This window comes from Castor canadensis, chromosome 14 (genome assembly GCF_047511655.1).
Source record: "Castor canadensis chromosome 14, mCasCan1.hap1v2, whole genome shotgun sequence".
Lineage (NCBI taxonomy): Eukaryota > Metazoa > Chordata > Mammalia > Rodentia > Castoridae > Castor > Castor canadensis.
Genome location: NC_133399.1, coordinates 22133861 through 22153144, shown reverse-complemented (window position 1 = coordinate 22153144; position 19284 = coordinate 22133861). Strand labels below are relative to the sequence as shown.

Here is a 19284-nt window from a genome sequence, read left to right as displayed (position 1 = left end):
GTACCTGACCTCGTACTTCCCTCAGAGACACAACAGTCTATAGGAAGTCGCCAGCCTATGGCCAGGAACTATCTTTGCCTGCCTTATCACCTGCAGAAGCAGGTGGGTTTGGCGTGCAGACAAACCAGGCCCAGGAACTAGAGTAATACATGGTGCCACCCCCTAACCCAGGGCCCTTGGCAAAGGAGGGTCATCTAGGCCCTGCTCTCCTGCAGGCTGCGTCCTGGGCCTCGCCCTTGACCTGACTGTCTGAGACTGGGGCTCAGTTTGCCTAGAAGGTTCTCCTCTACAGATAGGCACTTGCTCCAATGGGCCGCAGACGAAACACGGAAGATAGGGACACAGACAGGCGCCTGAGGAAGCAGACAGCATGTAGCAGGCTGGGAGTCTCCATAGCCTGAGTTCAAGAGAGAAGGAGGGGCTCTGCAGGGAACCTATTGCGAGGGGCCCCCACCCAGCTTCTCAGAGGAAGATCCAGAGGATAGACTGTGTCCTCTCCCTGGCCACCGTTAGAGCAGCCAGAAGTTCTCAGACTTGGTGTGTGCAAGAGTTATTCTCTGACCTCACGGACACACAGGTGGCTGGGCTTCAGCCCAGTTCCAGCAGGTCTGAGCCTGGGCCTGACCATCTGCATTTCTCCCCCGGGGGGGTGCTGCTCGTGCTGCTGACCAAGGCAGCCACTTTGAGAAGGATCTAGGGCTAGAGAAATAGCTTCCTAACCCCCTTGGGAATCCGAAGCTACAGACCTGCTTTGCAGGAAAAATCTACACAGGAAATGTTTACAGATAATTGCAGAAGTGTTCAAAGGCACGGAGATCCTTGGAGCCCCTGGGTCAGGCACTGGTTTCAACAAACCAAATGGAGGAAATGCAAAAGGCTGAAAGAGGCCTGGGTAGCTCTGTTTCTGGGAGAGAAGAGATGGTCAAATGAACTCAGTGGAGCAGTCACAACCTGATGGGAGAGCAAGGCTCCAGGAAGCAGGAAGACAGGTTCTGACTCAGCTGTGGCCACCCATTCTCAGACAGCCAGCCCCATGACTGTATAAGATGGAAGTGAGGCACCTGCTGGCTTCCAGATTCCTTCTTACTCCTGACCTGAGAGGGCGATGAGGATTAAGGTAATGCAGAGTCACCATGAGGCTTTTTTTTTTTTTTTTTTTTGGTGGCACTGGGGCTTGAACTCAGAGCCTCATGCTTGTTAGGCAGGCACTCTACCACTTGAGCCACTCCAATAGCCCTTTTTGGTGATGGGTTTTTTTCAAGGTAGGGTCTTGTGAACTATTTGCCCAGGCTGGCTTTGAACTGCTATCCTCCTGACCTCTGCCTCCTGAGTAGCAGGGATTACAGGTGTGTGTGAGCTGGCGCCCAGCAGCCTTGAGACTTTTAGCACCTAGACTCATACTCAAACCTGAGCTCAGACATTCCAGCCTGGATGAAAGTTACTTCCAGAAGCGGAGTGTCATAAATCAGTGGGTTCCAGGGCCCACTCCTATTCGGCAGGCGGGGATTAGCCCTATCGGGTAGAATTAGCACTTTAGATCCTTTTGGGAGAGATAGGCTGTGGAAGGAGGCCAAGGCCACTCTGCGGCTGCACACATCGCCTGGAAGGCCTGGTGTCCAGCCTCAGGAGCCCAGAGAGGAGTAAGGTGGTGGTCTGCAAGATTACTCCCTTTCCTGCCTGCCAAGAAAGGCAGGAAGCAGACAGGCTTGGTGCACTGTGTCACCCTGCAGAGCTGGAATCGTGGCCTGTCTTTTGACCCTGCTGCTTCCTGTACCCAAAGTGTCCCTTTCCAAAGTGACACCAGCCCAAGACCCAGACCGGACTGGCAACCACAGCCTGCTTTTGTCAGAGGCTTCTGAATTGTCACCCTAAGAATGGGCAGAACAGTGGAGGGAGGCAGTTAGAGGGACAGTGCATCAGACCTTGGTGCCGGTTGTTAGGAACAAAGGACCTGCACAGGCCAGCTCTAGGGCTCTGTGTCTTTAAAGTGGGGCAGGATGGGAGAGACAATCCCACCTGACCAGTACAATTTGAGTGCTGCATGCTTCTGTCGGCTTGTGGAAGTCTGGAGGTCAAGGGCAGTGGTCAAGAGTGTCTTGGAACAGCAGGGCAGAGGTGGGTGTGACTCAGGGAATCTGGCTGGTACCCGGGAACGGATGGTGTTTTCTGAGCAGGCCTTGAGGAGTGTGGGAAGAGTGCCCCAAAAGAGGGCTCTGCGGTGAGCAGCCCCAGCTGCTCAGCCTGTGTTCTGGAAACACCAGTCAGCTTGGACTAAGAAATGCCTAAAGGAAGGTGGGGGCTATGGGCCCCACTGTGGGGGCTTTGAGAAGCTCACTGGGGAGATTGTGTCTTACCTGTGTACTGCTGTGGTGGAGTGGTGGAAGGTTTTGGAGAAATCTGAGCTAACCTGCATTTGAAGAGAGGGCTGATGTTTGCTAGAGAGAATCTGCAGGAACTCTAGGGTCAGACAGACATGGCTGTGAATTTCAGGCCTGGCCATTTATTGTCGGTGGGTGACTGGATGAACCACTTAGTTACTCAGAGCCTCCATTCCTTCAGCTAAGTGGGTGGGATAAAACTCCCTCTGTAGTCACAACAGCATTGGTGATCTTTGGACAGATGCTCCTTTGTCCTGCAGAGCTGCACCTCTGGCCTCACCCACTTGATGTTAGTAGCAACCACCAGGCCCCACAAATGTCTCTAGATACTGCCAGTGTTTCCTGGGGGAGGAGAGCCCCCCAGGTGAAAATTGCTACCTGGTGGGATGATTGGCAGGTGACACAGTGCAAGTGAAAGGCAGAACACCGAGTGCACTGAGCTGGTGAGCCTGCTGTCTTCGCAGAGGGGAGTCTCATTGTTACATTCCAGGTGACATGAATGAGGATGGAATGATGGTCTACTGGGAAACATGAATCGGGCAGACTCTGGGGTCTGCCTACTCATAGAGAGAGGAGGACAGGGACCCCTAGGTCTTGTACCTGGGTGACCAGGAGGGCTGACCTCTGCCTCACAGGAGAGGATGAAGAGCTGGGGCCTGGCTTCCCTGAGCCCTGGCTACAGGTGGATGTCAAGGGCGTCTTGAACATCAGGAGGCACGGGCCAGAACTTTCCAGGAAAACCATGCCAGTGAGAGGCAGGGTGGCGCCTATGTTCTCTGAAGCCAGCAGGCTGATCACGCATGGCCAGGCACAAAGGAAACTCCAGTTTGAGGCCAAAGAGGGCACAAAGGACAAGTAGTGGATCCTGGGTGGCGAACTCTCTGGCTCCTGAAAGCGTCCAGGGACACCCTCTTGAAGAACGTCACAAAAACTGGAGCCAGCAGCGGCACGTTTTCTTCCCTGGCTGGTCTCTAGAGAAAGGCCAGCACCCCACTTTTCTCTCTAGAGGAAGGTCTGCAGGCTCTGGAGACAGAGGCCTTGGCTGGTCAGCAGCCCAGGCTGGGCCCACGGAGGGAGGCACCGTGGGCCTTTGGGGACATGGGGGTGAGCTGGCTCGTCTCTCCTGCTGTGGGAGGTCCTCGGAAGCACATTGCTAGGTGGCAAATTTCTGTACCTAAAACATTTTCCTTAAGAAGTAACGAATCACCCGTCGGACATCCCCTCCCTCCCTCCCACTACATCAAAAAAAAAAAAAAAAAAAAGAGAGAGAGAGAGAGAAGAGAGAGAAACACCCGAGAGACCAAGTAGAGGCCTTCCCTCACCACCTGTGCCCAGCCTGGCCTAGATGACCCTCCCACTCCTGCATCTCCCACGGGAGCGCCGCTCTGAGGAGGCCGCGCAGGGGAGCGTGTGTCTGTGTGATGTACCTTCATGCGTCACTCTATTTATGTTGTTCGCAGCCCAACGGTAGCGGCCAGGGCAAAGTCCCGGGGTCATTTTTGCTACCGCCGCCGCCTCCAGTGGCCAGACCTGTGCCCCTTCCTATGCCTGATTCCAAATCCACCAGCACTGCCCCAGACGGCGCCGCCTTGACTCCTCCATCACCTTGTAAGTGGACGATGAAACCGAAACCACAGCGCCCAGCCTCCCATCCACACAGTTTCCACTGCAAAATGAGGGGCCAGCCCCCCTCACACCAGGCCCCCCACCCAGAACGCCTCAGACAAGAGCAGGGCCCAGCCCCCAGCCTCGGCCTCCCGGGCTGCAGTTGCACCAGCCAGCACCCCATGAGCCCCTGCCCGCTGCCCCCCCTGGGGGGCGGGAGGGAGAGTACAGCACGGTGGGGCACCGGGCTTTGGGTGCTGGCACGGGTGGGTGGGCGGGAGGCGCAGCCATGCCATCTTCATGCCTGATTGCTGTTTTTTTGTTTTTTGGTTTTTGTTTTTTGGTTTTTTTTTTTTTTTGTTTTTCAAAAAAATTTTTTTTGTTGTTTCGTTGTTTCCTTACACACACCAAGAAAATTCAATGTAACCACAAGGCGACGCCACCACCATCCCCTTTTTGCCTTGCCCCCCTCACCTCCATTCCCGGTCCTCAGCCCTTGGGCCTCTAAAGACACAAGAGGCCCTTTCCCCCTCAGTCTCGCATTTGGTTTCTCTCGTTGTTCCTCTTTCTTTCCTTTTTTTTTTTTTCCCTCCTCCCATCCCTTACCCTTCCCTCTCCCTCAGTTCCTTTCCCAGGTTGGATTTTCCGTGGACAAGGGGGGGACTCTGGGCCTCGGCTGACTTCATCTCTCTCTTTCTCTTTCTTTTCTTTGTTTCTTTTCCCCCCCCTTTAAAAACAATGACAAATTTTGTCAAAGGGAAGAGAAGAAAAATTGAGTGGAGAGGCCCCAGGTAGACCCGACGTGAAGAACAGAGAGGCAGAGGACAGGCGGGCAGGCGCTGTCTGCAGGAGGGAGCAGGGTGGGCAGGGCTCCTGGCTCACAGGCCACAGGCGGGGGACCTTCGAGTGGTGGGTGGCAGCCCATCTCACACTGCTGTCTGTTGGCGCTCTCTGTCTCTCCTTCCCTCTCATGGTTTGAGTTCTCTTCCCCTCCCCACCCTCTTCATGCCATCTTTTCATCTGCATCTGCCATAAGACACGAAGTCATGTTCACAGTCATCTGAGGTGGGTGGGTGGGTGGGAGGCACTTCTGGAGAGATTTGGACAGAATCTGGTGAGCACAGGGTCCCTGGGTATGTCTGGTGTAGGGCAGGGCTGGGCTTCCCAGGCAACCTGTGATACTCCATATCCCTTCTGGGGACATCTTCCCTCCAGGGGGTGCAGGGCCTGTTCCCTCTAGTAGGGCTTCAGCTGGATGCCTCAGAGGAACTCCAGAATGTCGGGTTCATTTGCCCCCTTGGGTCACAGGACAGCTGCCCCAGGCAGCTGAGCTTTGGGGCTACATAAGGCCCTGCGGCCACCTCCTCCTGTGTCACGTTGACCCATCTCAGGTTCTGGGGCAAAAGGCCCAAGCCAGGCATCCAGGCCCTAGCACCCTCTCTGACCCTGCCCTGACTGGCACCCTTTGGGTGCCCTTAACCACCTCCCCAATCATGGGGACTGCAGCAAGTGGTACAGCCCCAGCGAGGATGTGGGGCTAGAGTGGGGCTAGAGAGGTGGCCTGACTGAGAAGGCCTCCCCCATAGGGTGGGGCCAGGCCACCCAGTTTCACATGGGAAAGCCAGGGCACCCTCTGAGGGCACCTGTGAACCAGGGTTATTCCCAGCACTGTCCAGAGTCTTTGGTAGGGGACAGAACTAGGTCTGGAGGACCTTGGTTGCAGCCTCCAGGACCCCTTCCCCATCCTGGGCCATGAACAAGGATGCCTGACTGAGGCTCAGTGCTGGGAGGGGTGCGGTGTGTGCTCCTGGTCAGTGAGGGGATGTCTCCGTGGGGGACAGGCTTGGAGCCTGGCCTCCAGCAACGCAAGCTCCTCGAAAGTCCTTCCCACTGCTGGCCTGCACCCGCAGCACAGTCTAACCCAGTCTCTCCCTCTCTCAGCAGCCCGGAAGGGCAGTGCCCAGGCAGGCCCCCCGGCCTGATGGGGTCTCTCCCTCTCTCCCCTGCTCCCCACAGCATTCGCAACGACAGGCGCCTCCTCTGCCAACCGGTTTGTCAGCATCGGACCCCGGGACGGCAACTTTCTGAACATCCCACAGCAGTCTCAGGTAGGAGACGGCCTGGGTGCAGCACAGGCACGGGGCCGGGCTGGTTTCCTCAGGCTGAGCAGGGCGGGGGCCAGGCTGAGCCATGGGGCCTGGGCTTCTGCACGCCCAGCTGAGCGGCCTCCCCAGGCAGCCCCCAGGCTCCCTGGCTAATCAGCTAATTGGATAATTAGCTCTGACAGTCCTTGCCCTGGGGAAGGCGGCCAAGGACCTAAGGCTAGAGGCGCTCTGAGCCAGGCCTGGTGGAAGCAAAGATGGAAGGCTGAGGCTCTGGCTGGAGGAGGAAGGCTCAGCCTCCTGCTCTCCTCCAGCCCCTCCCACTCTACTTGGGCTGGAAGCTCTGGCCCCTGGCCCTCCTGGCTTCCCTGGCTTTGGGTGGGCCAGGCACGGGGGGTGGAGGAGGGACACAGTGGACCTAGTGGGCCATGTGCCCAAAGACTGGCACCAAGGGAAGGGCAGGGCAGGCTGCTGCCCTGGGTCCCTCTCCCAAACCCCCAGGAGTCCTGTTAGGGGAAGGCTAGGTTGCTGGAGCTCCCCAGTCCTCCTCCATCTCCTGCTGATACCACCCCACTTCTCACTAGACAAGCTCAACCTCTGCCCTCCAGCCCAAGGCCCCAGGACTCTGCCTCACACGTACATGGGTGCATATGTGCACATGTGGGTGCCCCTGCATGCCTGTCTCCAGAGAAGCTGGGGCTAGCTGGTAGAACTCAGGGCTCTTGGGGGGCAAGGGAGGACCCACCTTAGGAGTAGGGCAGAAGCATGCCAGAGGGCCCAGGCTTTCACAGCCTGACATTGCAGAAGAGAGCACACAGATGTCTTTCTTTTGCACATTTTACAAAAGCACCTCCTCACAAGCTTCCTCAACCCTGGGAAACCCACCTCTACCCAGAGGCCCCAGGGCCACCTCTGTTAGCTCGGGCTCCAGCTCCGCCTCTGCTTTGAGGCCCCAGGCCAGAGAAAGTTGCTAAGTTGCTGATGGAAGCTTTGTGTGTATGTTTTGAGGTTTCCTTCCTTCCTTCCTTCCTTCCTTCCTTCCTTCCTTCCTTCCTTCCTTCCTTCCTTCCTTCATTCCTTCCTTCCTCTCTCTCTCTCTCTCTCTCTCTCTCTCTCTCCTCCCTCTCTCTCTCCTCCCTCCCTCTCTCTCCTTCCTCTCTCTCTTTTACTTTTCTCAAGGAAAAAAAAAGCCAAAAAACTTTGTCAAACTTCAGAGCTCCCTAGTGGCAAGAAGGGGAGGGGAAGGGAGCTTCAACCCCTCCAGCTTCCCACCCCCTTTCCCCAGAGTCACGTCTGACCCGTCTGGTTTCCAGGAGCAACCAGACATGATGTAACACCCAGATGAACTTGAACTTGGGGGTGTTGAGAAGAAAAACAATGGCTCTGAGCAGGGGCTGGAGCCAGCCCCCTCTGCTCTGTGCCAGGGAAGCCGAGAGGGCCCTGCTGGCAGAGGGCGGGAGGGGGTGCCAGAGGAAGGGGCAGCAGGCCGCCTCCCCTGCCAGCTCTGGGCTGGCACCGGAGGCCAGGCTCCATTGCGCCCTCCTTTCCTCCCTATGCAGTGCGCATGCTCCGTGCTCCACCGCTGCCCGGCCCTCCCCACTCACCCTGGTTTCCCTCCTTCTTCACTTTCTCTGCTCACTTGGCTTGGACATTTTTGAGGCCAAGTTAGAGTTTGACACAAGTTGGGGGAAGTTTCTCTCCCTCCTGTTCCCCATCTCAGGCCCCTGGCAGTGAGGGAAGGAGTCCCCGCTGGCTGGCCCATCAGGGTCCAGGGCCCTGAGCAGGCAGGTGTGTCTGCACAGGGAAGGGGGAGCCAGAGCTGGACACAGGGCAGGCAGTGGCTGCGGGGGTACAGTTGGGGGTGGTTTCCACAGTAACCAGTGACTTTAGCTGATCCCTGGAGCACCAGATGGAGAGAGAACAATAGAATGAGGGAAGAAAAGAGAATTTTAGCAATTTTGTCATTCCCTGGGCAGTGCTCTTTACTTAGTTTTAATCAATTTTGGACCTGGCTCAGGAAGCAGGGAGGGCTGAAGAGAGAAAGCTGCTGGGTGCTGGCAGCAGCTCCTCCATTCCTAGAACCTGTGGGAAGGCATGCAGAGTCCCCTCGGAGCTGCCTTTGTCCCTAGCTGAAGGCCTGGAACTGTTCTTCATCCTCTGGGGAGGCCCCAGCCTGAGGCCAGGCGGTTGTCCCCCTGCCTCTTAAGCTCAGGGAACAGCCCTAAAGGACCATCCTGGGGCCTTGGCGTGGTGTGCCACAGGCAGATAGGGCACGGAGGGAGGAGGAGCAGCAGTGGGATCCCCCAGCTTGGGGCCAGTGGTGCCAGGGCTCCTGTGTAGTCACCCTCAGGTCTCAAGAACACCCAGGTTGGAGCAGAAACTCAGGAGCTGGCAGCTGATCTGGCCTCTTTTCACCTGTGGGGATGCTCAGTCCTGGGTTTCTACCTTGGTAGCCAGGCCCCAGAGCCTCTGTACGCAGAAGGAGGGAAGATATGCTGGGCGCTGGTGGCTCATGCCTGTAATCCTAGCTACTCAGGAGGCAGAGATCAGGAGGATCGCAGTTCAAAGCCAGCCTAGACAAATAGTTCATGAAACCCTATCTCGAAAAACCCTTCACAGAAAAGGGCTGCTGGGGTGGTTCAAGGTGTAGGCCCTGAGTTCAGACCCCAGTACTGAAAAAAAAAAAAAAAAAAAGAGGGAAAGTCATCTTTGTATGAACTGTCCAGCACAGCAGACACTCAGCATCTCTGCCAGCCAGCAGCACCCATCCCTGTGGCCCCTGTGGCGCTCCCTAATGCCCTTCATCTGCCCCATCCACCATGGGTGGCCACTGGCCACATGCAGCTGTGTGCATTTATATTAATTAAAGAAAAATTCAGTCCTGGTGACATGCCATATTGCAAATGCTCAGCAATCACACATGCTCTCAGCCACTGCATTGAGCAGTGCACATCAGATTTAGGATCTCTTTTTCTTGTTCTTATTTTATTATTATTATTATTATTATTATTATTATTATTTTGGTGGGACTGGGGTTTGAATTTAGGGCTTTGCTCTTGAAACTCAGGCATTCTACCACTTAAGCCACATTTCCTGTCCATTTTGCTCTGGTTATTTTGGAGATGGAGTCTCAGGAACTATGGGCTGCCCTCAAGCCAAGATCCTCCTGACCTCAGCCTCCCAAGTAGCTAGGATTACAGGTGTGAGCCACTGGCTTTATTTATTTTTTTAAAGAGAAGTTCTCACTATGTTGCCCGGCTGGTCTTGTACTCCTGGCCTAAAGTGATCTTCCGCCCTCAGTCTTTCAAGTAGGTGGAAGGACAGGTGTGAGCTACCGTGCCTGGCTTCTCTGAAGCTGTTTCTAATTCTGGCACTCAGTGTCTCCATCTCACAGTGGACACCTCCTTGCAACCCTAAACCAGAACCTGAGAGGCAGATCCAGCCTACAGGCATAAGCTGAGACATAATGCTGGAATAGTTGTGGTTTGAGTGGGACTTTGTTGTATGAGTTTTTTGAGACAGGGTCTTCCTGTGAAGTCCAGGCTGGGCTTGAACTCATGATCCTCCTGCTTCAGCCTCCCCGGTGCTGGGATTGCAGGAGTGTGCCACTATATAGGCCTGGCTGTCTTGGGGGCTCTATTGTTGTTTTTGGTGCTGAGGAAGGAACCCAGGGCCTCGCACAAGCTAGGCAAATGCTCTACCACTGAGCCACAACTCAGATCAACAGGGTTTCAAATATTAAAAATTTTTACAGGAAATCCTGAGTGGATTTCTGACTTCTTTGGAAAAGTGGCAACTCGAGCTGCCCAGGGCCCTCACCCCATTATGATAGGGCACAGGTATTCCTGACTGGCTGCACAGAGTTCTGACTTTGTCACCCGAGGGTTATGTGGCTTGAGGCAGGCCACCCTTCCTCTCTGCACCTGGCATCAGTGTGGAGTTGGGATAAGGGTGGAATGAGTCAGTATTTGGTGTGTGCTCTGTAGTTGGCGCTGCCTGTCCCTGCAGACCAAAGTCTGTGGCACAGAACCTAAGAGAGGCCCCCGATAAGACTTCCAGGACTCCCATCTGTGTCCTGTGCCTACAGAAGAACCCCCCCCCCCCGACCTACTCCTCAGTCACAAAGTGGAGCCTTTGATGGGTGTTGCCAAGTAGCCAGTCCCTGGAGTCCACCCTGTGTGTTCAGTGTTTTGGCCAGCAAGACTGTGTGTGTGAAGAGGCAGTGCCCTCTGCTGGTGTCTAGGGGAAGTGACGTCCACCCCAGGGAGCCTGGGGTCCTTCCCTTGTGTCTGGTGCCCGGAGGGTAGAGGATCTGCGGGGTGGGCTCTGGCCCCTCCCCCAAGCCTGGCTCTTGGAGGGACTGAAGCCATGTGGTTCCTCCGCCCCCAGCCTTTCAGCCTGTGGGACCTTGGCTGGGGTATACAGATGGGAATTTCTGCTTTTAATCCAAAGAGACAGAAAGAAAACTCAGCAAGAAGCTGGGCCAGCCCCACCCCACTCCCCAAACCCCTCTGGGTACAAAAGCCTCAGCCTGGCATCCTCTCCACCCTCCAGGACCCACACAAAAACCTAAACAATTGCAAACGTGGCCAAATCCCAGGTTTGTGCCAGCACCCGCCATGGGGTCCCACCCGCTGGGCACTGTGCCCATGGACAGGCCAGCTGGACTCTAGCATTGGGGAGTGGGGTCTGGGGGATTCCCGTGGAGGGTAGGAAGGATGAGGCTGCACTTCCTCCTCCATAGGGGGCAGCTGTCCAGCACCCTGTCTCCTCCTTGAAGCCAGGCTCTCCAGGAGTGGGTAGCCACAGGGCCAAGGGGACCTACCCCAGCTGTTCTCATTGTCCCCCCCCCTTTTTTTTTCTTTTTTCTTTTTGGTCCTGTTTCAGTCCTGGTTCCTCTGATAAGATCGACAAAGAAACAAGAAAATGAAAAAGAAGAGGTTCCTTAAAAGGGGGGAGAAGAAATTTTGAGACATGAAAAACTCCCCCAGCCCAGCCCAGCCCAGCCCAGCCCAGCCCCACCGGAAAGCAAAAATTAGACGTCGTCAGCCACTCAGCCCTTCCCTCCTCCAAGCCGGGGACCCCTGCGGCCCCGGAGCAGCACAGTTCTCGGGGAGCCCTGGAAGGGGTCTCAGTGGAGCTGTGCACCAGCAGTCAAGCAGAAAGAAACATGTAAAACGGACGGACTCTGTCAAGCAGAGGACAGACCGAAAGAAAAGATGCGGCAAAATGCCTTCCTCCCCACTCAGGGGGCCTTCCGGGAAGGAGCACGACCCCAGCCAGCAGTGACCAGCGCCATGAGGGGGCCTGCCCCACCCACCCTTCCTGGAACCCTATCCTCCGCTACCCGAGCTTCCTAGGGAGCCGGGAGGACCAGCTCGATTACATGCTGGGGAGCAAACAAACCCGCGAGCTCTCCCCTCAACACTTCGTCCTTCTCCCTTCCTCCCTCCTGGCCACCGCTCCGGCTTCTTCCCCCAGCTGCTCTGGACCAGGCGAGGGAGGCCCCCGGGTGGGCAGGGGGCGCCCCCTGGATCTAATTGCGGGAGCCTAGAATGATGGGCGTCCTGCCACCCCACCCTGAGCTGGACCGTTCTGTACAGTCCACAGGGGGAAAGTCGGAATGCGCTCAACGGTCAGTCCCAGCCTGGGACAGGCCCGCTGCTGAGGCTCCGCCGGCACTGCCCGAGAGGGCTGCCCCAGAGAAGGGAGGGAGGGAGGGAGGGCCCCAGGTCACCCCGTACCCCAGCCCTGCATGCAGGTGCCCTCGCTCCGTCCCATTGGTCCCTGCCCCTGTCCCTCACGCACACAGCCCAGCTGGGGTCGGCCCGAGAGTGGAGCTGAGGGGACCCCGGAGCCGAGCGAGGAGACGAGGCAGCTGCCGCTGCTGCGGGCTAGGCCACCACCTGCGCTAGGTAGGCGTCCTTATCGACTGGGGTCCTTTGGAGGGGGGTGGGTGTCGTCCTTTTCAAAGTGTTCTGAAGCTTCCTGCCCCCTTTCCCACCACGCCCCCGTGCCCACTTTTCTCTGGATCTTTGCTGTAATGTCTTTACTCTTTATTTAGGGGTGGGGCAGTCATTGTTTGGGTCTTTTGCTGTCGCAATGAGAAGTCCTCCTCCGTTTGAGCAACTTGGGAACAATTTGGTACCACACCGCAGGAGGTAGCGCTCTCCCCAGCCCCCCCCCCTCCCCCAAGGGATGGCGGGGACCTTCTAGAGGGTCTTCAGAAGCCCCCTGGGAAGGAGGGGAGCATGAGCACGCCGGCCCCCCTCCAGGGTGTGACTTGGCCCCTCTGGCTTGTCTTTCTGTGCCTTACTCCTCCCCGCGTCTCAGTCCCCGGGCCCCTCCTCAAGTCCTTGTGCCTCTGCCGCCCCCTCCCTTTCTCTCTTTGGTATGAAAACGCAAAGCACAGGCCAGGGTCCTCTGAAAGTCAGTCCAACATTGCACCGCAGGGGTGGGTTAGGGCCTTTATTTATTGACAATCTGGTTGGAGCGGCTGTGGCCCTGGGCGGGCGGGCGGCAGGAGCGGTCAGGGGAAGGCGAGGGGCCTCACCTGGGGCTGCGGGGCGTCGGGGGTCCCCTGGCGGGAAGCCGTGAGGTGGGCGGGCGGCCGGCCGGGGCCGGCTCCACGCGAGAGTTGAGCGAAGCCTCCCCGCCCTCCGCGCGCGCCGAGGATCCCGGGGTTTAGGGACAGGGGTCCCGCGGGCGCCTCTCGGTGCGGGGCGAGGGGAGTAAGGCCCGGGGGTGGGGGGCCGGGCGGGCCGGGCGTGACGCGCGGTCAAAGTGCAATGACTTTTCAGTTGGGTTGGCTAAACAGGGTCGGAGCCGTAGCGGAGCTGTAGGGGGTCCCTGCCCGGCCGCGTGCGCCCCTTCCGTCGAAGACAATCGGGAGTGGCGGGCGCCGGGCCTGTGGGCACCCGCCCGGGCGAGGTCGGAAGCTGCAGGCCAGCTGGGCCCGGGCCGGAGGTGCCCGGCGGGGTCCTCTGGGCGGGCGGGAGCGCTCCTTCCCCAAGAGGCGGTGTGAGGGGCAGGCGAGGGCGACAGATGTGGGGACGTGTTAGGAGAGGGAAAAAAAACCCACAAAAATATATATGGGGGAAATGAACTTTTTTTTTTTTCATTGAACCAAGTGCAATGCATCAGAGACTTTTCCTATCTTTGTATGTTAAGAGATTGTTAAGAAAAATTCTATTTTTGTTGTAATGTCCTCGCGGCTCTGGGGACGCTAAAAGAACTGGGCCTGTCCCGCCCTGAGCGGGGATAACGAAAGCTGAGTGTTTTTCTTTTCTTTCTTTTTTCTTTCTTTCGTTTTTGTTCGTTTTCAGTTTAAGTCGTTTTCCTGCGTTGACGAGGATGATCTGGGGTTTTTATTTGTTCCGTTGTTCGTTCTCGGTTTCGGTGGGAGGGCTGAAGTTTGAAACGTTCACATATTAGAGTTAAAAAAAAAACTCGACGTTTAAAAAAAAAATCAACCAACACAAGATCAAAAAGGAAAAGGACGAGAGAAAAAATTTAAGATAATTAAACATAAAAACCCTGGTGCTTCTTACGTTATAAAGTACGTTAAAAAAAAAACCCACCAACTATTATACATAAGTTTATGAATCAATTAAATATCCTGCACTTGTTAGGAACACGCATATCCCTTTTTTTTGTTGAGTTTAACGGAACGGGACAGCGGCGTGCGCCCGGCGGCTGGGCTGCTCCGGCCGCGGGTCTCCCCGGGCGTCCCCTCCCAGGGGCCCTGCACCCCCTCCTCGCCCCATCCCTGTCCGGGCCCGGGGTCGCAGCGGGGGTCCCCGGCCCCTCCCCCGCAGAGGTCAATGCCAACGAACAAAAGTCCCTTCCCTCCCTCCCTCTCCGCCCCGAGCGCCCTTCTTTGAGCCAGACGCCAACTTGACCCTCACCAGCATTATCAGGAGCGCGCTCAGCAAGTTGGTAGTTCCCTTCCGACCCCCTCCCCTGGCGCCCCCCACCCACTCGACATCACCCCTTCCATCCCCGGCCCCTCCGAGGAGCACCCGGGAGGCTCGATGCTCCAGGACAGGACCCGCAAACGCTGACAGGTCGATTTGCCCCAGGCCCGCGCCCGCACGCACGCACGCACACGGCCCCGCACACAGCCCCGCCCCATCCCGCATCCAGCCCTGTCGACTGCCTTACACACCCGTCCCCGCGCTGGCCGGCCGTCCTAGTGCCTTGTTCTCACCCCCGTGCTGGCGGAGCGGACGCCGCGCTCTGGGTCCCAGAGGGGCCGGGTGGCTCAGACGACCCGCCACTTCCCCACCCCGACAGTGGTGAACGGACCCCCCCCCACCGCACACACGCACGCGCGCGCACGCACACACACACACACACACACACGAGAGAAAAATAAAGGAGCAATAAAGTTACGAGAACTTTTCGTCCCCCAATCGAGAGCCCGAGGGGCACCCTAGCCCCGCCTCTGCTCCCCCCACCCCACCCACCCACCCTCGGGGCGCCCCCTTCCCCTCTCCTCCCCGCAAGCCAGCCTGGGCCAGCCCCGCTCCGGCCCCTCCCGGGAGATCCGTGCGCCCGACCAGCACCAGCATCGCGGACCGCAAAGGCCGCCCGTCCCGTCAAACAAGTTTCTTCTTAGGCTAAGAAACGCAGTATATACGAGTATCTATATATAGTACTAATGGATTTGGTGTGCTTCCCCTTAGCGTCCCCCTCCCTCTGCTCCTCCTCCTTCAGCCTGGTCTCCCCTCTCTCTGCCCTCCAACCCCGTCTCTGCACTGAGATACATAAGAAACAAGGGTAGTTTACTGTCTGTTTTGTTTTCTGGGTTTTCAGTGTCCTAGCGGAATGCAAGTAGGCAGCCAGCCCGTCTGTCCCCTCTCCGCCCCGCCCCGCCCCCGTCACTGCGCTTCTGTTATACCATCTTTGCCTGACTCTCTCCGGCTTCTCCATTGAATGGCTAATGTGTATGTGAAATAAAGAAATAAAGAAAAAAAAAAAAAAAGCAAGAGAGCCTGAGCCTTCGCTAACGCGTTCCATCGTGCGGGACCGGGGCGGGCTCGGTGAGGCGGGCGCCCCGCGCGTAGGTGCTGCTGCGCCTCTTCTCCATGCGCCCAGCACACAGCACGCGCCATCGAGAGGCGCCTGTCCTTGGGTCTCCGGGAAGGGGTGCCGGTGAGAGGGGCGAAGGCCCCCTGTCCCCTCCCGACCTTCCCCTTGCCCGGGGAAAAAAAAAAAAAAAGGCACCACTTGGGTCCTATGGCCACTTTGCCTTGTTGGTTCCCGACCTCGTCCCTGGGAAGGACAAGCTGCAAGGCCACTTCCTGCGATCAGTGGGAAATTAAAACAAAAACAATAAAAAAGGTCTGCTGGGTCCCTGGGAGCCATGGCCACCCTTCCAGACCTCCAGGATCTTTCTGTCTTCTCTCTCCTCTGGGGCCGGGTCCTTAGTGGCCCTGGGCTGAGTCCTGGTGCCCGGATCAGAGACGCCTCTGCCCGGGGTCACCGCACCTCCGGACTCAGAGCCGCCTGCTCCACCTTGATGTGCCGGGCAGCCCCACTGGGGTCGCCATCAGAGTCCCCCGGGAGCGCAGGCTGCGAACGCACGGTAGCCTCCGCCCGGCGCGCCGACCCCCGACGGCCGCCATCGTCCGAGCCTCGGTCTCGGTCTCGGTGCGCGGGTCGTTTTCGCGGCCCAGGCGGGGCGGGGGCAGCGGCCAGCGCGGCCGCCTGGTCACGCAGCAGTCGCACCAGGAAGCCGATGTACTTCATGGCCAGGCGGAGCACCTCGTTCTTGCTCAGCTTCCGGTCGGGAGGGTGAGTGGGCAGCAGCTTCCTCAGCTCCGCGAAGGCGCCGTTCACGTTCTGCTGCCGCCAGCGCTCGCGGCTGTTGGTGAACACGCGCCGGGCCACCTTCTGGGGCTGGTGCCCTGCAGACAGGAGGGGCTGGGTTGGCTGCGAGACCACAGGGGACAACCCCCTGCTCCCTGCTATCTCCATTTCGACCTCCCAGCACCGACCTAGGGACTTTTTGGTAGGACTGGGGTTTGAACTCAGGGCTTCACACTTGTAAAGCAGGTGCTCTACCGCTTGAGTCCATTTTGTTCTGGTTATTTTGGAAATGGGGTCTCTGTGAACTATTTGCCTGGGCTGGCCTCGAATCAATAGCCTCTCAATCTCGGCCTCCCAAATAACTAGGATTACAGGCGTGAGTCACCAGTGTCTGGCTGACCCACGTGCAGCTAGATCTCCCTCCCCAAAGGCCCCCAAGACACAGACCCCGAAGGAACCCAGGCTGAGACACCGGGGTACTGTTACGTTTGACTCTGTCCCCTTGACGGTAGTGGCCGAGATTCCCTGGGGAAAATACTTCCTTGTGGCTGTCTGCCTGGGAAGCAGTCTCTGTGCCCCTGAGCGTGCCCCTGTGTGGCTGGAGTGCTCATGGTTCTGAGAGGTTGTTTGCCATGGTGGTCCTGTGGGTGTTCTCGTGTGGCTGGGTGACTCCTGGTCTATGTGATGGCTGTGGTTGTGCCCAACAGTTGCCATGGGTTGTGGCTGTTTCATGCGTGGATGTGGTTCTGTGGTTGACTTGTGTGGTTGTGTGGCTGGCTGCTGCATTCCAGGGGAGCTGTCATTTTGTGGCTCCCATGCCCTGTTGTGGCCATGACTGAGGCTGTGACGCTTGGCTTGTTGGGTGGTGGTGCTTGAGTGGGGCTGTCTGTGGGACTGTGGTCTTGAACTTGGCTGTGACCTGTGTGGGCTGTCCTCAGTGTGTAAGTGTGTGAGGGCCAAAACACCTCTCTCTGTGGAAGAGGAATGGGACAGATGTGAGCCCTAGGCACCCACGAACACACCCACGAACGCACGCGCACACACAACACATTCACTAAGGCACTCACCCTCAGCCAGGTCCAGCTCACAGTAGCTTGGTCTCCGCTTCAGCCGGCTGCTAGGAAAGAGGCTGAAAGGTCCTGCCGGCCCAATGTAGACGCTGTAAGGGGTTGTGGGTCACGAATGCCTTGTGGGCAAGGACCCTGGCCCCCAATCTCCAGCACCCCCAGTCCCCACTCTCCACTGACCTGTTGAGGTAGGGGTGAGGGTGGTAATGCAGGGCCAGGGTGGGCGGGGCCGTTCCCAGGGCAGAGAGATGCAGCAAGGGGGGCCTCAGGGCGCTCAGCTCTGTGGTGGCCATGGTTGCCCCTGGGGGTCTGGTGTGGCCAAGGCTGATCACTGGCACACCAGGGGGCAACCTAGATGGGGAAGCGCCTCCTTGGTGTCTCATCTCCTCTGTAGGTAAGGGCCCAGCTGAGGCAGGCTTAGGGGGCGGGGTGGTCACTGGGCTGGGGGCACACACCATCTTGGCCTTCTCAGTCATGGTGGGGCCCACCTCTGCCTCGGCCTGGGGCGGGCACATGGACCCCGAGGAGGGGGTGCTCACCTGTGGAAGGAAGGGGAGGGAGTGGTGGGGAGGAGGACCAGGGAACCCTTGGATGGGAAGGAAAGACTGGAGAGGGGGAGAGGACATGAGTAAAGACAGGTGAGGGTAGGCCCAGAAACTGCCAGGACATGGGGAGAGGGTCCTCCACAAGAGGGGGTGCCCGCTAGGTGACAGGCAGCACTGAATGAGGAGTGCCTTTTCTGAGCACTTTCGTGAGGGTCTCTGTCCTCAGCCTCTGAGCCAACTCCCATTATTCCAGAATCTCCCTCACCTGCAGTGTGGAACCCAGTAGGGAGCCCCAGATGGATCCCAAGAGTCTCCCAAACCCCAAGATTGACCCTCTACCCCTCAGAGCTTTCAAAAGACTGATCCTGAGACCTTGTCATTTCCTCTTGGTTCCATGTGACTGTGGAGTCCTTCCAAAATCCACCCTGACACTTTGCTGTCCCCCTGCCCCAGGCTGGCTCTGTGGCCCTCAGGCATGAGCCTGGGGTTGAGCCCATCCCGGCCACACTTGACCTTGGAAGCTTTTCATGATTTTTCCAGAGAGTGCCCTACCCCTGCTGCTGAAAAAAATGTACCCCTTACAAGACTTGTGATTCCGCTGCTGGCACTGTGACTCCTTGGTACTGACCCCCAAGACCCTCAGCACAGACTCTATTACCCAGTCCCTGTCACTCATGCCCCAACCCACCCTCAGCTCTCGGACCCCCTCCCCAGCCCCATCAGCATTTGCACACTGCTTAGACATCCCTACTTGCTGGACTGCAGGGTGTCCCAGCCCCTCTGCCCTGTCTTCCCCAGCTGGGGACTGTGGCCAGGCCACTCACTGACTGGGTCCCCACTGATGAATGAATGGATGAATGAATGAACGAAGGAATGCAGGCGGGGGACCCTCGATCTTCAAGCGGACTCCCCTCTTACCCCAGCGCTGTTCCCGCAGCCTGGTGAGCGCCTGGCTCTGTGTCCTCCGCGCCAGGTTGCGGGTCTCCGCCGGCCAGGTTGGGGCCAGTGCGCTCCAGGCCGCCCCGTTGGGCCCCGGAGTTGGGCCGGGGCGGCCGCGCCGGGCGCGTGGGTCCCCCGAGGGCAAGTGAGCAGCTCCTGGGCCCGGCCCGCCCTCTCCCCGCCCCCGGCGGCCCGGTTTCCTCCTCTCACCCCCGGCGCAGCGGCCAGAGGATGCTGGGCCGCCGCAGATAAGGGCCTGGCCGCCTGGCCGCGCCTGATAAGGAGCCGGACTGACCCCGGAGGAAACCGGCGGGCGGGGAGCTGCGAGCGCGCCCTCCGCCCCGCCCCGGCCGTCACCCCTCTGGGCCTCGGCTTCCGCTCCCCCACACACCGGAGGACCTCGGCCCTCAGGAGACCCCTGCCCTAGCGCGCAGCCCCTAGGAGGCGCCCGGATGCGTGCAAAGGGGAAACCGAGGCAGGGAAGCTTCGGCCTGCGGTGTCTTCTGCAGTCCCCTGCCCCAGTGTCCGCGCTGGTAGGGGTGCAGGAGGCCCCTTTCCGGCCCCAACGGGCCGCGTGACTCAAGGGCCCCTGTCTCGTCCTCTCCCCACCCCGCCTGGTTCCTCTTTTTTACAGATGCCCTCTGACTTCCCTTCTACCCCCACCCGGGTGTGGGGCACCTCAGGGGGACAGTTCTGATAGCCTAGCGTTGGGTGTCCAGCCAGGGCAGGTGTCCTGTGACCTGATAGCTGTTGATTCCCGAGGATGCCAGGGCTGACAAAGGTCCCCACAATTGAGCCTCTGGTATTCAGGATCAAATAGGTCCAACTTGGTGGT

At 58.3% G+C, this 19284-nt stretch overlaps 2 protein-coding genes across 14 annotated transcripts in view; one reads left to right on the top strand and one right to left on the bottom strand.

Annotated features, from left to right (window-relative positions):
* The window catches only part of Nfix (nuclear factor I X), a 95738-nt gene extending 82023 nt beyond the window's left edge, over positions 1-13715 (top strand). For 6 of the 8 annotated variants that reach the window (XM_020155957.2, XM_020155960.2, XM_074053981.1 and 3 more), the window contains 3 exons: positions 3839-3986; positions 6000-6091; positions 10973-13715. In XM_020155957.2, coding sequence (XP_020011546.1) covers positions 3839-3986; positions 6000-6091; positions 10973-10987 — 255 coding nt within the window. In that variant the 3' untranslated portion in view covers positions 10988-13715. The remainder of the gene's footprint in view (positions 1-3838; positions 3987-5999; positions 6092-10972) is intronic. The other 2 variants (XM_074053983.1, XM_074053984.1) reach the window with 1 other exon arrangement.
* Positions 13176-19260, bottom strand: Lyl1 (LYL1 basic helix-loop-helix family member). Of its 6 annotated transcripts, none has more exons than XR_012441321.1 (5): positions 18429-19235; positions 17146-17504; positions 16966-17057; positions 15471-15996; positions 13176-13492 (listed from the first exon to the last, which is right to left on the bottom strand). XR_012441321.1 is itself a non-coding variant. In XM_074053985.1 (5 exons), exons 2-5 carry the CDS (start codon positions 17478-17480, stop codon positions 13412-13414), a joined length of 687 nt encoding a protein of 228 aa, XP_073910086.1. In that variant the 5' UTR covers positions 17481-17504; positions 18429-19059; the 3' UTR covers positions 13176-13411. The 6 variants fall into 6 exon arrangements, 3 of the variants coding, with proteins under 3 accessions (XP_073910086.1, XP_020011554.1, XP_020011553.2); XR_012441318.1 differs by having other exon boundaries at positions 13993-15996; positions 18429-19234; XR_012441320.1 differs by having other exon boundaries at positions 14253-15996; positions 18429-19234.
* Between the last annotated feature and the right edge of the window lie 24 nt (positions 19261-19284).